General features: G+C 38.6%; 1 protein-coding gene across 2 annotated transcripts in view; it reads right to left on the reverse strand.

Annotated features, from left to right (window-relative positions):
* The window catches only part of cyp4f3 (cytochrome P450 family 4 subfamily F member 3), a 34,431-nt gene that overhangs the window by 16,663 nt on the left and 999 nt on the right, over positions 1-16,769 (reverse strand). For both annotated transcript variants that reach the window (XM_088932697.1, XM_088932698.1), the window contains exons 2-3: positions 8,641-8,695; positions 7,487-7,709 (exon numbers count right to left, since the gene is read on the reverse strand). In XM_088932697.1, the coding sequence (XP_088788823.1) occupies positions 7,487-7,708 (222 nt within the window). In that variant the 5' untranslated portion in view covers position 7,709; positions 8,641-8,695. The remainder of the gene's footprint in view (positions 1-7,486; positions 7,710-8,640; positions 8,696-16,769) is intronic.

Genomic DNA, 16,769 nt, shown 5'->3' on the forward strand with positions numbered 1-16,769 from the left:
AACAGCAGTAGAGGGAAATATTATTTTGAAATGTGTCTTAGTTGAGTAAGGCCATTTGAAATGAACAGAAAAGCATTGTGAGAGCTGTGACTCTGTTACACTGGGTGCGTGACTCCTGAGAGCGTTAGTGTTAAATGAATGTGGAGGGGCAGTCAGTGTATGGATCCTGTTTGTTTTGTCATTATTTGGTGTTTGCTCAACAGTCACCCATACTACGCTGTGTAAACCGTGCTAATGACTCATATTCCAATCACTCATATGCCAGCGAATACTTAAACACATATATTAAAATGAAATCAAAGTGCTTTTCTAATGCCCTCTCTACTGCAAGCCTCTGCAACCATGCTACCAGAGACAAGGAAGACAATTCCTTTGTGTAAGACAACTACACATAGCTTAACATAAACTAATATCCCATCAACCTCCTCCACTTGGCCACTGCAGGCACTTACAGTATCTCTTGTTGAAGACATTGCATATAATGACATTGAAATACCTGAAAAATTAAAATCTCACAGGAATTGTCTTTTCATCCTTCTCTGAATCCTTTGCATCAAATCAATGCTTCCAAGTGGGCCAAGCTCAAAATGTTTTTTTTTTATTAAGTAGGGAACCAATTTGGAAGTCCTCACTGTCACAATTTTTTTAGACTATATTTGATTGGGTTGAAGCTGTTAGAAATGGCTTTCAAGGAAGAGTAACAAAGAAACTACTGCATTAGTGCATGTGGATTAATTGGATATTTTTTACTGCATTAAATGCACTTCCAAAATGTATTGTTCTTGACCCATCTTGTGATCCAGCAAGTTCTCAGTTATTGCTTCTTCTAATCCCAGTATTTATCTTGCTAATGTAGCTATCTCAATCAATAACAAAAAACAGAACAGAAACAATAAGTCTAAATGCAAACTAGGGAGTTGGGGAAGCTGGATAAATTTCAGCTCCCATTGTTTTATCAATAGGCATCTCAGAAAAGTGCAACCGAAATTGTTTTTGCTCCAATTTTCTTCCTAATCGAATTTAATATTTTTTTTTGATGGGAGGGGGTGGGGGGTAATGTCATGCAGATTTCAGGCTCCTTGCAATGGGTATAATGCAATGATATAAAAATTAAAATGAGACCTTTTTCAGACAGGATACCTTTTCACTTTTATTAAAGAAATAAAGCTTGGTCTCTCAAGATATTTGAATGTACTTTATACACAATACCCTGACTTGCAGTAACTGGAGACCACAGACATTGCCTCAGTTGATGCAGAAACACATGTGCTTTACTTGTGACAGAGCTCACCAAAGCTCATATTACTAATGTCTTAATTTCAGACACAGCACAGGCACCTCCATGCAACATTTTTAATATGCACATTCACAACTGCAATTCAATATGCATATTCACAATTTAAAAAAATTAAAGACTGCAAGTGCCATATCTTGCTGACTCTGCTAATAAAAAAATCTTTTATGCTTCTTATGTGTTATTCCTTAAAAATAGAAACAAAACTTACAAAAGAGGAACATGACATAGAACCCGGCACTGTGCTGTGTTATTGATATACTTTGGACACTGCTGGTGTAGGTTGTCTAGAGCTGAATGGGATTAATATTAAATGAATTTTGCATTCATGCAGCATGTTCCAACAATTACCTCAGAAATTAGGAGAAAACTGGTTGAGAGAACACTACAGTGCATTCCTAAAATCTAGCTAATGCTAGTGTGACAAATCGCACTCGCGCATGCAAGTGCTCCCGCATTCCCACGAGCTCATCTCTCCCCAAACGTACATGCACCAATCTTCTCTGCACTATTTAAACCCTCACCAGTCTTCCTTTCCTTCCCCACGATTGAGGTCTCCTCCCTGAGCTCCTTCTTGGACGTTCCCTCCCGCAATTATTAGTGTTAGATTCCCTGCAATTCGACTCAGCTTTTCTTCTCCGACTACACCTTCGCCTCCCGATTCGGTACCGACGCTACTGCTCTTCCACTCGACCACGTCTTAGCATCCCATCTCTACTCCGAAGTTCCCCTTCTGAAGAGCCACGCATTGGATCCCAATCCTCTGAAGTCAGGTCTACCATGACAGCTAGATTTTCTAGTAAAATGTGTTAAAGTGATAGTTTTATGAAATAGAAAGGAATAAACGTTATCATTAAGATAATAAACCATACAGATTCTGAAACCCTGTGGAACTGATGCTATGTCCATCAAATCGGAAATGGTTCAAAATCAGAGCACGACTTGGAGCACATGATTATCCATCCATCCATTTTCTAACCTGTTTATCCAGCACAGGATCATACTGCCAGTCCATCACAGGGGGACACAGACACACACACACCTTCTCACAGTAGGGACAGTTTTCCCAGAAGGTAATTAACCTACAGTACCAGTATGTGTTTGGATTGTGGGAAGAAACTGGTTACCACTCATGGAAATCTAAAGGGAATGGAACATTAAAAACTAGGTCATGGGTTAAAGTTCCCAGTATGAACACTCCTGTAATAAGCTTGTGCAAGATTCTTTGCTGAGCTTGCCCCAATCAGCCCAGCTGTATAATGGTAGAGCTAGCAGGAGTGGTGTAAACTAAAAAGGTTATTGGAGAAAAATAAGATTCAGAAAGCTGATAGGGGGCTATTTTAGTGGCAGTTATGAGTAAGAAACTATTTTCTCCTGTTACAGTGTCATTTGTATCAGGCCTGCTTCAACTGATAACAGATGATACTATCTCTGCAAAAAGGGGTTGTTTATAATCTAACTTCCTTAACATAAAAAACACACTGAAACTGGTTTCACAACTTATAACCTCAATGAGAGGAGAGTCTACATAGAATGCCAATTGTGAAACTAAATTTCACTTCCTGCTTATGAGCTTGTGCATTTGAAACAGAGTGAGACTTGCTGTTTTTTACTGTTTGGAAACTAAAGAAAAAACTGGTGCAACCTTATACAGCTCAAATGAGCTTGCAGAGATACTTGAAGCAGAAAGAAAGCAGGACTCACAAAAAGTGCTCAGAAGAACTCTTTCTCCTTGCATGTGAAATGTATTCAATGGCTGTGCCCACATTAAATAAAGTTTATTTGTTTTTAATCATCGACTGTGGTTTTCTATTGAGTAAAACTTGGCAAAAGATCTTAAAAAAGAAAACGGATCTGCACTAAAAGTTATTAGCTTTTGTTTGGTCTTGTATTATTTACCAGCTTTAGTGCTCAGTTTTATGCAATCTGGGTGACTCACACTGGAAATTTGAACATTGCTTTCAGTCACGCCTCACCATGAAACTGGTCTAATGCTTTACATCCTGGAACAGTTATAATGAGCACATGTGACAGTTTTTTTATTTATATCTACATGATATAACCAAAGTTGTGCCTGGCAAGGTTGCACAAAGGTAAGCATTGCTGCCTCAGAGCTCTGGAGCCCTGAGTTGAATTCTGGATGTTGGGTACTATCTGTGTGGAGTTTGCATGATCTTTCAAGGGTCACATGAGTTCTGTGCGAGTCTGCCCTGTGCGTGTCTGCCCTGTGATGGACTGTGATGGGGGGGCTCCAGCTCCCCCATGACCCTGAACTGAAAAAAGCAGTCAGAAAATGGGTGGATGGATTACAGAATTATGGCTGTGTTAATATTTGTTCATAAATTTCCAAGATCTGGAAACTGCTCTGAACTGGATTCTCTTCCAAGTTCAAATTTGGTCTGTGATCCCAGTGTAATTAATGTTAATAGTTATACTGGTGTTTACTTATTCAATAAACATGGTATAAGAAAATGGCGAGTAAAGGGCTTCTCATATCAGCACTCATATCAGCAGTAATAAATATTTTGTTATAAAGAGGTTTCTTATCTCAGCAAATCCTTTCAGTATCAATTCTACATACCTGGGATTATATATTATATATTTCCAGTACAGGTGCATGGACCTGGTGCTCATTAGATTCCAAAAGGCTGAACAAGCTCATCAGGAGAGCAAGCTCTGTCATTGGGTTTGACCTGGACTCCTTGGAGGTAGTGGCTGAGAGGAGAATGAGGTCCAAACTAGAGGCCATCATGGACAACTTCTCCCATCCCCTCTTTGACAGGCTGGCAGGAATGAAGAGCACGTTCAGCAATAGACTGATTCATCCACGGTGCGACAGGGAGCGCTACAGGAGGTCATTCTTGCCGTCTGCCATAAGACTGTACAACGCATCCACCTTGCGTCTTGGCAGAGGCAACATCGACAGTGACCTGTTTCTGGACTAAACGCATCTACACATCTACTGCTACATCTGTTCTCTTTCTTTTTCTTTTTTCTTTTTCCCGTTTACAACCACTTTTTGTGCAATATATGCCAGGGACCTGTGCAATACATTTATATTTATATCAATAGTTACATCTATATTTATATTCATATGTGTGATATGAGTGTGATACGATTTTCTGTGTACTGTTCTGTTCTAGTTTGTTCTTGTGCGTCCGGACTGTGAGTAACTCTTGTATTGTATTGTATGTATTGTACTACTATTATTATATAATTCGTTACACTGTGGCTGTGTTGTGTGTGTTAAGCTGCTGTTGCACTGCAATTTCCCTCACGGGATCAATAAAGTATCTATCTATCTATCTATGTACTGAACCACATACCAGCATTTCCTACAAGAACAGCATGAGCTGAATTAAGGCTCCAAACATTCACACCGGTGTAAGGGCAATGCTGTAAGGTGATGACTTGTTCCAGACCTAGAGTCAGCATTTTTAGAATAGCTCCAAGCAAAAGTCAATGTCGGTGAACTTGAGGGAACCTCCCTGCATGAGAACCATGTTTTTACATCATTAGAAACCTGCACCTCCATGCAGGACAAGGACGTTCCCATGAACAAACTATTCAAGTATATCAGCAGTTATAGAACAGCATGGTAATGTACACGGTACAGTATGTGTTAAAACCCAAGATTTTCCCCACAACAATAAAAATAGAATTTATTTATAATATATATAATTTATAATCGGTGATACCTTAAATTAATGGCCGTGGATTACTAATGAGCAGCAGAATGTCTCAGGCACATACTTAATTACTCCTACTTGATGAACTGACAGCAATCTCTACCGGCCCCAAATTCATAATGAACATGGACTAAATTGTCCACTGATATAAAGCACTGTTAATGTATTTTAAAACTTCCTTGAAAAGGTTAACATGCTTTCATGATGCTTCCTATTAAAACATCAAATTGCAATTTAGGAAAGGCTGATCACTCAGTTCGTCTACTCAGAACTTGCAGTTTACAGCTATTGCTTTTGTTAACGGCTCCTGGAATTACAGGAGAAAGTGACTAAAGTCAAATGAGAATCACTTCTGACACAAGCCTTACAATTTTAAGAAGTGTAAAAAAACAAATCACTTTAACATGCATTTTGCAGACCTGCACGTAGCTGTTTGGTAGATTGGCTGTTTCTAAATAAGGGGAAGTAAGTTATGTAGTATAAGGCCTTGATGTAACACAATCACTGAAAATTGTCCATTCTCCTGGAGCTGAAAGTCGCCTCAAACTGGCTGTATTCCATCAAGCAGACAGCATGGGGGACAAACCTCCGTGATAATTTACTGAGAGAAATTAAAAATGCGACAAGTTATGGAGCTGTGAGGCAGCAGTTCTGACAATCACTGTGCCGTTCTGAACAACAAGCGACTAGCAAATAAATGGACCCTTCTTACCTGTGACCTTTCTTATAGTGTTAATGACTAAAGAGCTTTCCTGTAAAGACATACTGTATGGCCTTGCTCAGCTGTCTTTACAGCAGATGTTCAGCACAATGATCATTAATCCCCTGCAATGTTAACAACTTTGCTTTCACTCTTCCTCAGACAGTCACTAATCAGTCATCTTTCATGACCCATAGGAAGCAATAAGTCCACAAAGATATTTTCCTAGAACTTGCAAATTTCTTGCCTGCATTCTGTAAGTTAATAAAAAAGAAAAAAAGAGATGAGAAACCACCACTTCACTGCCAAACCACAGCACCAACATCATCTCACACAACCCTATCTTCTGATCAAGATTAACTTTGTTACTGCTATTAGGCAAAAAATGCAAAAGCTAATGGAGACATTCAATATATGTGTAGAACCTTAAATATCAGTTCATTCGAGAGATATCAGGCTGAGCCTACCCCTAGTTGTATTTAACAGTCTAAAAGGCCATCTAAAGTACTTGGATTTAGACTGAGTGCAAACTTGTGAACGTATTTTCTTTTAACAAACAGTCCCTGCCTTATATAAAGATATTGTTGTAAGATTTTTGGGGGCAACATAATAATGCATCTCTTTGCTTTCAATAAAGGAAATTGACTTTCAGGCCTCCTATAGTTTTCATCACTTCCAGATATTTCAATTAAATAAATAGTGCCACATATACACATAGGCTAAAATATTAGGAACCCCTCCAAATAATGTGACTAACCCCTCTAAGCCGCAGAATTTGTATAGCATCTGCATTAAGTCTACTGGGTTTTGAGTCATATTGCGTATGACTGAGAATGTCAATTCATTTGGTCAAATTTTCCTAATGCTTTGTTCAGTGAATGCAAACGTGTCTGTGGGTGGGCATGTGTTATCACTGTTAGGGACACAAGTTGAAAAAGTCCTGACAAAGATGGTAACATCTGACAAACTGAAATTAAGGGGACACTCTTAATTTATATATCCTTTTTTTAACTAAATTACATCTTTTAAATCACAAATTGCCAAAATGTCTGCTTATGGTCTATTTTTCCCCTTGGAGAGTTTCATGTAAGTGGAAGTTGTAATAGTACACAAGAGATTGAGAATCAATAGTGAAATATTAACTATTGTACCTCTGACACATCCTGTGAAATAAATGGGAATGTTGATAGGCAGGTGCAGGTGAAACAGAGTCACAAAGCTGCCGCAAGGTAAAGACAGTTCTCTTTTATTTACAGTGTGAGACATTATGATGCAATATTCCATAGGATAGGTGAAACAAAAGCCTACGCTCCTGTTTGAGCTTTTCACCAGTCTGCCAGACTGCTTTAGTCCCTCTCTAACAGTATCTTGGCAGATAAACTGCTTACCATTTCCAAAACACAGTTTCTTTCTTATAAACTTTCAAAACTCATACTGTAACTGTTCCACCTATCAGATGGTCAGTCAGTGGTTCTGTCTGCATAGCAGAGGACCAGCTCTCTGTTCCCAGACAGCTTGACCCTAGAAACCTTCATTTCCTGGTTTCTAAACTGTTTCTCAACCACTTGTCATACACTTGTCATATACCAACTGCCAAAAGGTTGGCAGGTCTGAAACCAGAGCATCCAGAGTAAACCCACAGGAACAAGATAAGATCATGCAGATAGCACCCCAGGAACTGAACCTAGGGTCCTAGCACTGGCTGCAAATGCTGCACTACAATTTGTAAAGCGGATTTAAAACAGATGTGCAAGAGGCATCAGACAGCAATGAAACATTGGTTGCTCAGTCAGTGGCACTTACCAGACCAAGATGTCCAAGGAACCAATTGCGTTTGGTTGGCTGAGCAAAACACTTTACCCGCTGGGCATTGCGGGCATAGTGCCACAGGAAACGGACAAGCCTCAGCAAGGCCTTGAACAAAAGAGTGCCAATCAGGAGGAGGAAGACACTAAGCAGGAGTGCCCGTGGGGACGTCGTACCGGAGAGAAGGCTGCCCCATTTGTGCTCCAGAAAAGACAGCATCCTATGAACATAAGGACGTAAAAAGGTTACAAACAAGAGGGTGCCATTTGGCCCATCTAAGTCATTTACTAGTTTATGTATTGATTCAAGGATCAAGCAGGAAGAAAGATAGCCAGTGAAAGGGATAAGCAGCATTTCCTTCTAAAACCTCCCATGTTCCTTCTAAAACCTCCCTCCCATCTAAACCCTCCCATTCAAAGAGGAGAGTTTGCAGTTGATATCTCAAAATTTCCCACTGCGTTCTCCTGAGATTTTGCATAAAACTTTGTTTGGTTTTGTATATTTGGTAACAGAAGGGTAACTTTGCATTTGATAGCAAAATACAGCATAGGAAAAATGTAAAGGAGCTAACAGGAACTAGAAGAAGAAAAAATATTTGGAAAAATAGATATTGGAAAAGTAGCGATAAATTCTACTATAAATCAGAAAGCTTAGTAATTAATCTTGTCTTTGATGCCTGTGGATGTAAATACATATTCACTGATTCAGCAACACATAGAATGTATTATGAATATTAACATTTTGTTTAAAGAAAGTGCTACAGGAGAAAGAACTGTCTTCATTTTCCTATCCATTACAGGTGAAGTCAACAGTCACAGGCAGTTGTTTCAAACTTATTAGGGCTTATCACTATGACACTATCACTATGAACTAACTTTGATTAGTAAGTGAGCTATAAGACAGTTCAGTCTCCTGTAACACTGGGATTGCATGAAATGCTATTAAATACTCATATTCATAGTTCTCTATTCAGGGTGTCAGGGTGAAACACCTGTCCATGACTGCAACCTTTCACTTACTCTATATCAAAAGGGCAGAATGAGAAGTCATAGGACAATGCCATCTCCTGCAGAATTCTGATTGGATGAGGATTAAACCAATAGTCACACCCACAATGCATTGTGATTGCTGCTCTTAAGTTCCATACTAACCTATAATGGTGCTTATTGACAGATGCTTGGATGGATGACTGGCTGCTTCTTGTTTCTGTAAAAAAAAATCTTCATTATCATCATCATTTTCTAACCTCTGACTCCTGGTGAGGGTCACAGTGGAAACAGACTGAGCAGAACACACCAGAATTCCCTTTGCCCAGCAACAGTCTCCTCATGGGAGATTCCCAGGCGTTCCCAAGCCAATCAAGTCAAATAATCCAGCATGTCCTGGGTCTGCCCTGAGGTCTTTTCCCAGTGGCCTAGTACACCTTAAGCTGGAGGCGTGCAGGGGTCACCCTCACACGATGCCTGAGCCAATTTAACTGGCTCCACTCAATCCTCCTGGATTGCTGAGCTCCTTACCATGTCAAGAAAACCCAGCAACCCTACAGAGAAACCTTATTTCCACCCAACTTGCACCCAAAGTCTCATTCTTTCAGATAGGGATATAGATCAACTAGAAAACCAAGAGTTTTGTCTGAAAACTCAGCTCCCACTGCACACTCATTGTTCAGTACAGTGGCTGCAATAATGCTGTAAAAATTTCTGCTGTACTGTAAAATAGTAGTTCTGGAATTTAAAAAAATCCCCTTTGTTCTTGATAAGTTTTCTAGATCGTCTAATATTGCAGATAAAACAGCAGAACAGCTCAGCATAATTCAACGCTACATTTTCAGTTCTTTTTAGACACATGGTTGTTGTTACAACAGAACAAGCATGTTTATTTTTATACTGGACAGACTTTAAGAGCTTTGAACCTACAGACACCCGTTAGCAGAGGAAGTGCTGACTGGAGGAAGAAGATGTTCTGGCTCATACCAAACCTTTCGTTTTCCCTGGGGGTGCTGTGTAAATTCTGTGCCATCTAATTGGCTAATACCTTTTCAAAACCGACATTGTTTCTCAACTATAACCAGGTGCCATAAAAAAACCACAAGGTATTTTGCATTTCTATTTTTAAACATTTCCTTCTTTAAAAAAATAGCAGTTACTCATATTAACTTATTGCATTCTTGTAACCAATGTGTCTCCCCAATCGTCATACAATGTTTCTAATAGAATACAATTTATCTTCTATTGGACTTAACATTTTTTAAAAAGTCTTTCCCATTTTTTGTATAAATTATTAGAAACTAATTACAAATTATTATAAATTACTAGAAACAGGAGACAAAAACCTATCAAATCCATACATGGAAAATGCTTTTAGGTATTTGGTCATTTGATTTTCTTTTTGCATTTGAATTTTGGTAAGTGCATATAAAATGCACTTAATTATTATTTTTAAATTTTCTCATAGCAGAACAGCAGGAGCCAGCTGGGTCTTAAAGGTATGCTCTGATACTTGCACTGGTCTCTATTTCAGTTTTTTTTTCAATCTCTGCATCTGATGACAATTTTTTTATTCTAGTTTACAAGGTGGCTTGTAGTTAATCACGAAACTCAATAATTTTGCCTTTGCTAGATTAAGCTCTACATTTATATCTTTTTACTTCAGTCTTTTCACAGTGTTGTCAAACATTTGATTTCAGAGCAATTAGAAGATGTACAGTATGGTAACTTCCAGCTGACCATGTATTGTCATGCTCACCCTCTCTAGAACACTGTAGAGTAGGCTAGCACTACTGTGGCAACCGGCCACACCTCTACTCAGCTTTTTGTCAGGGCTGGTTGCAGAGGATTCAGACAGGAAGCCTGTTTGACCTGTGGGTAATCACTACCTCCACTGTCTCAGGTGAAGCAGGCTACTTAAAGTCTGATCTAGCAGTGCTTGTGGTATAGATTTTGCTATGACCCTAGCTTTGTACCCCAGTTCATGAGTTCCTGCATTCCTAAATTCTCTAGGTCTCAAGTTCCTGAGCTCCCAAATTCCTGTGTTCCCATGTTCCTCTGTGTCTCACCCTGGATTCCTCACTTTGCCCTGACCATGTCTCCTGGATTCTCCCTGGTATTGCACTGCGTCCAACAGGATAACTAACTTTGCTTGCTTGTCCTGACCTTGATTGCGGATTTCTCTTTGTGTCTACCCAGCTTTGAAGCTTGTTTGGATTGATGACTGTGTTTGCCTGCTGCACACACCATGCTGACTATGCTGTCCTGTTCTGTCCTGCTTGCACTCCCTCGTGCTTGCCTGACTCCCTGCCTGCTCTTGGATTCACCTTATAAACTTAGGACAGCTGCTTTCCTCCATCTTAAACAGTGGACAGTACGCTTCTTTCCTGTTTCTAAAGACTTAACTTTACACCAGAATGACTGAAATGAGCTGCAGGAAGTAGAAACTTCCTTCCACTTTAGAAGCATTGCCACACTACAGTGCCTTTCCGCCTCTAGGTAACAGACTTGAGCTTGCGTGTGTGAGGGTGTGCTTTTGTGCCATGATGCGGACTGGACTGGGAGCCTAAACTAAAGCCTGGATTAAAACAAAATTTAACTAAATGCAAAGTCCAAACGCAGTAGATGCAAAAAATCCATGAGAAACAAATTGAAATTGATGTATTTATTTTTTCATTTTTAGCTATCCCGGAAACTACTAGCTTGATCATTCACTAGACAGAAATTCAATGAATCATTAGCTAATAAATATAAAAGCATGGAAAGGCCTACAAACTAAATGCAGAAATTCAAATCATCCTGTTTGTTTGGCTACTAGAGGCTTAATCTACCTAACCCTTTCCCTAGTGATACCAAACACTGGTACAATCACATGATCTGGGAATTGGTTCTAGACTCCCACAATCTCTATTCATAATTCTGAAAGGAAAGGTAGTTTTATAGCTGTATCAAGTTCCCATAATCTTCTCAGTTACAATCTTTTACAATACTTCCTCTAGTGCAGTAAAATGTTTCTTGCAGCATTTTGACCAAAACTGAACACATAGTTCTGAATGACTTACGTTTTCTTATGCATTTTTCACAAATTATGTATCCAATCTATTACTTTTGAGTTTTCTCTCATTCTCTTAAGATCTAACTAACTACACTTTGAAACAAATCCATTTACATTCTCCCTGTCTTGTTTTGAAATACACAGTAAAAGTGATCATGTCATGGTCAATTTCGCAATGTTTTTCTAATTTCTTCTTTTCTTACTCGAGTTAGTTGTAAAGATTAGCTCGCTATCCCTTTTGGCAAGCACTGCTATGACCCTAAGCACAAAAACAATGATTCACCATCTCTAACATTTCAATTTCAGCATATATACACCCAATTGGCCTATTCCTAGTGTTTGTAGAAAGCTGAAAAAAAACAATAATAATAATAATAATAATAATAAACTTTATTTTATATAGCACCTTTAAAGGTGGCTTCTCAAAGCGCTTTACAGACAACAACAATAAATAAAAAGAATACACAAGATAAAACACAATTACAATATATAGATAGGACCGTGGATGGTGGTACTAAGAAAAGCAGAGGGGTGAAGAATGGAACCAGTTAAGTAAAGGCTTATCTGAAGAAGAGGGTTTTGAGTCTGGATTTGAAGGAGTTTAGAGAAGGTGACTCTCTGATATCCTTGGGGAGAGAGTTTCAGAGCTTGGGGACATAACAGGAGAAGGCCCTGTCACCCATACAATGTAGACGAGCTTGGGGGACAGTAAGGAGACCAGAATTAGAAGAGTGAAGGTTGCGAGGTGGGAAGTAGGGCGATAATAGTTCAGACAGGTACTGAGGTGCCAAGCCATGCAGAGCCTTATAGGTGAGCATGAGGATGTTAAAGTCTACACGGAATTTGACCGGAAGCCAGTGCAAGGACTCCAGGATAGGAGTAATGTGATCATTTGCACTAGACCCGGTCAGGATTCTGGATGCTGAATTTTGGACATACAGTACTGCAGTTTGTTCAAAGTAGATTTATATACCCCAGTGAGTAGAGCATTACAGTAGTCAATTCGAGAGAACATAAATGTGTTGATCAGCTTTTCAGCCACAGTTAGTGAAAGCATAGGGAGTAGTCTAGCGATATTTCTGAGGTGAAAAAAAGATGTTTTGACAGTATGCTGCACATGTGGGTCGAATGTTAAGCCAGAATTGAATATAGCCCCAAGGTTTTTCAATTTAGATTGAAGCTCAAGTACAGAACCATCTACAGATAGGGTTACAGGACTGGCTTTACGAAGTTGATGGGGGGTGCCAATAAGCATGACTTCAGTCTTGTCGCACTTTAACATGATCTCTTCCATGTGATATACAAATCACTTTTACTGTATCACAAAACATCATTATAAAAGTCTGAATTGGATGGTCTGTAGCATCCTTGTATTGCTAAACCTCTTGAAGTTGTATTCTTTAGTTTAATCCAAAAAGATTTAGAAGCACTCGTGGTGCCCCGATTAAATTATTCTGCCTCTCTAACATATTTGATAGAAATCTTTACTTCATCATGAGCTCATTCTTTTTCGTTGCTACTGAAAATTCTGTACTAGCCATGATTAACATTGACACTCCCATCCCATGTAATTACAAGACATTAATTAACCGAGTTTCTGTAGATCACTCTGATAACTAAAGATTAACTAGACTAGTATTTCCGATAGAACAGAAGAAAAACGCATACCCTTGTAATACACACACTAATATTAAATTCACCCCATACTGTGTGTCATAACCACCAGTTCTTCTAAAAGTAACAGCATGTAAATCAATGTTAAAATGAAATACATTGTGATGCATTTGATGAATGTTATAATATAGCTGCTGTCCCTAAGTTGCTCTGAATGATTTTTATGGCTTATGGCTTATGTGATTTTTTAGTCTGATGACCAGATAACACCAACATGATATTTGGAAAACCCTTTTGTTATTAGGTACAGTATATAAAAAAAACTAAAGGGAATAATTGGCATTGGTATTTTATTTTCTTATAATTTTTTTACTAAACTCTCATGTAGTCATTGCTTGGGAAATGTAAAACAAAAATAAAGATACAACATTACGATCGACAACATTGCTTGTGCTGTAACACCGGTTTCTTCCAACCCAGGTCTGTCAGACATTTCCTGGAAGGTGTACTATCATCTTATTCTTGTTCTAACCTACTGTAAGTAGTCTATTAAACAATTAAATTAATTGTTTGCTTAAATGTCTATGGAAGTTTTCTTAATTTCTTTAATTATATGAATTCTTTGAGTAATAACCTGTAAAAACTGATTAGAAGTTTTATAATTATGTATTTAATTTACAAATTAAATGTGAGCACTCAAAAATCAGAAGCTACTAGACTAGAGGTCTCCAACTCCAGTATGGCAGATTTTCTAAAGACCTGGAACTATTTGACTACGATCAGTGAAACAGGTGGTGTGTTCAATCAACAAATTTAGTCCATCCATCCATTTCTAACCACTTCTTCCAGTTCAGGCTCATGGAGGAGCTGGGGCTGGCAAGCAATGGGTACAAGTCAGACTGCACTCTGGATAGGATGCCATTCTTTGCAGGGCACAGACACAAATACACACACCAGGGCCAATTTTCCCAGAAGCCAATTTGCCTAGCACTATGTCTTTAGACTCTGGGAGGAAGCTGGAGCATTCAGTGAAAATGCACACAGACACAGGGAGAACATACAAACTCAACACAGATAACACCCCAGGACAGGCATTGAACCCAGGCCCCCAGCGTTAAGAGGCAGCAATGCTAACTACTGTGACCCTTGCCACCTAACTAGGAAATCATTTGGAACAGAAATCAGACTGCCCGTTTTTAATAATAGGTGATTTGAGATGAACTGTAGGTTTGGAGATAGGCTGCACTACACTTTCCAGGAAGAGTAGTTTTTATATCCTACAACAGGTGCCTACTTAATTGATTCTACAGAATCCCAGGAAATCAGGAGCTATAGGTAGATATACTGTAGTATTGAATCACCCATGTATAAAAAATAACATGGAACAATTTAACTGTGATCATTTAAACAGGTGATGCAACTAATAATTTATAACACATTCAGAACAAAGAAAGGACCCGACTTTGTTTGATTGACCAACGCTTATCTTATTTGATTAATAATTTGCAAGAGTGCTTAAATTCTTAAAAAAATATCTTATTCATGAATATACAGTATCAGTGCAGAATTATTAGGTTGTGGATCTCCAGGACCAAGGTTGGAGATCCCTGTGTTACAGAAACAAATGCACCCACTCAATCAGAAACAATTGGGTTACTTCCTCCTTCCCTAATATAACTTGACATGTTTCTCGCCTTTTAAATTTTCCTCACCTGTGCACTGAGCTAGACTTGATTACACTGATGTTGAGTCTCCCTATCCCCCCACTATATCACCTTCTCTGTTTATTGAACTTGATTTGCGATTGTCATTTCCACACCGGTTCCTAACTATAATTTGAAAGATAAAACCATCCAGAACTCAGCATGACGATTTATATACTAATGTAATTTTTTCAATGTAATTTGTTTTTCAAATTTGCCGTTTAAACTAGAAGAACAATTTCCTGACAACAACTCAAGAACAGTTTGGAGGAAAATTCTGGAAATGACCAACTACAAGGAAAAAGACTCCGCCACCTTACTGAATGACGACCCCAGTCTTCAAGATAAACTTAACCAGTTTTATGCTCGCTTTGAAAAACCTGATGTAAAGGCTTCCTCATTACCTTTACTGTCGTCTACCCCTCTGCCTCCTCCATTTTCTATCCATACCGACAAAATAAGAGCAATCTTAAAAAAAAAACAAAATAAAAGAAAAGCCACAGGCCCAGACAATTTGTTAGCTGCAGCCCTCGGGGATTGTACTGATCAACTGGCTCCTGTGTTTACCAACATTTATAATATTTAACTTTTTCAGCTGAAAGTCCCTCACGGTTTTAAAATATCTACTATACTGTAATACCTAAATCTCCAAAAATCTCTTGCCTCAACGATTACAGACCAGTTGCTCTGACTTCGGTGGCTATGAAAGCCTTTGAGTGTTCAGTATTTAAGCACCTCAGCCACTTCACATTTCTCCTGCTGGATCCTCACCAGTTGCCTACAGGGCCAACAGGTCTGTTAAAGACACCATTAACCTGACTCTCCATTGTATACTCCAGCATTAGGAGAAGCCGAATTCCTATGCCCGCATCCTTTTATTGGATTTTAGCTCAGCATTTAATACCATTAATCCACATAAATTATTCAGTAAACTGATGGACTTGAACATCAACCCTGCTATGTGTCGTTGGATTTTTTACTTTTTAACTCATTACCAACAGACTGTCAGCGTGAATAACAGGACATCTTGAGCAGAGGATGTTTTTTGTTAGGCGACTCAAAAAATACAGTGAACCGGCAACTTTTCCTTCAATTCTACACAGCCATAATTCAAAGTGTTGTGACAACCTCTATTACAGTTTGGTATGGGAGCTTGGATAACTACTCAAAAGGCAAACTGGAAAGGATTGTGTTCAAAGCCGGAAAAATTGTTGGCTGTGAACTCCCTTCCATTTCATCTATCTACTCAAGTTGCACCTCCAATCATGCCAAGAAAATCATTTCAGAACCCTCTCATCTAGCTCAAAATCTCTTTCAGCTTCTACCTTCTTGAAAACGTTTCAAATCCTTCCTCTCAAGGACTGCCCGTTTCAACCTCAGTTTCTTTCCCACTGCCATACGAACTTCGAATTCACGTTGAACTCTGAATTGTATTGTATAATTATGCTGCTACGTGGAAAGTTGTTTACATTTGTATGTGACGATGTTTGTCTTCTGTCCTATTTCAATTTTTACTGTATACAGTATGTTGTATTTATGTTTCATCTGTGTTCTTGCTGTCCAGAAAACAAATTCCACCAACTATTGTTGTGTGGCAATAAAGAATAAAGAATAAAACAGTCTATCCCGATCTCTATCCAATTAAAGACGTCCCAAGTTGTTGCACATGTTAAGTATTGCTTTAGGGTAATAAATTATAATTATATAATATCCACATATCGTAAATCTTAAACTTTGCCTTGATAAAGTAATCATCCACAGACCCAGTAGGTGTTACGGTATTTTCATGAGTAAACGAATAATATACCACAATGTGTCATAGCTTCTTAGAAAGCGATTAATGTAGAACATTTTAACAACCGTACAAGGCAGACTGATCAGGAAAGTGTTTTCGTTTTATAGATAAAAGACGGCGTTAGAAT

This window comes from Atractosteus spatula, chromosome 14, assembly GCF_055471065.1.
Source record: "Atractosteus spatula isolate fAtrSpa1 chromosome 14, fAtrSpa1.hap1, whole genome shotgun sequence".
NCBI lineage: Eukaryota > Metazoa > Chordata > Actinopteri > Semionotiformes > Lepisosteidae > Atractosteus > Atractosteus spatula.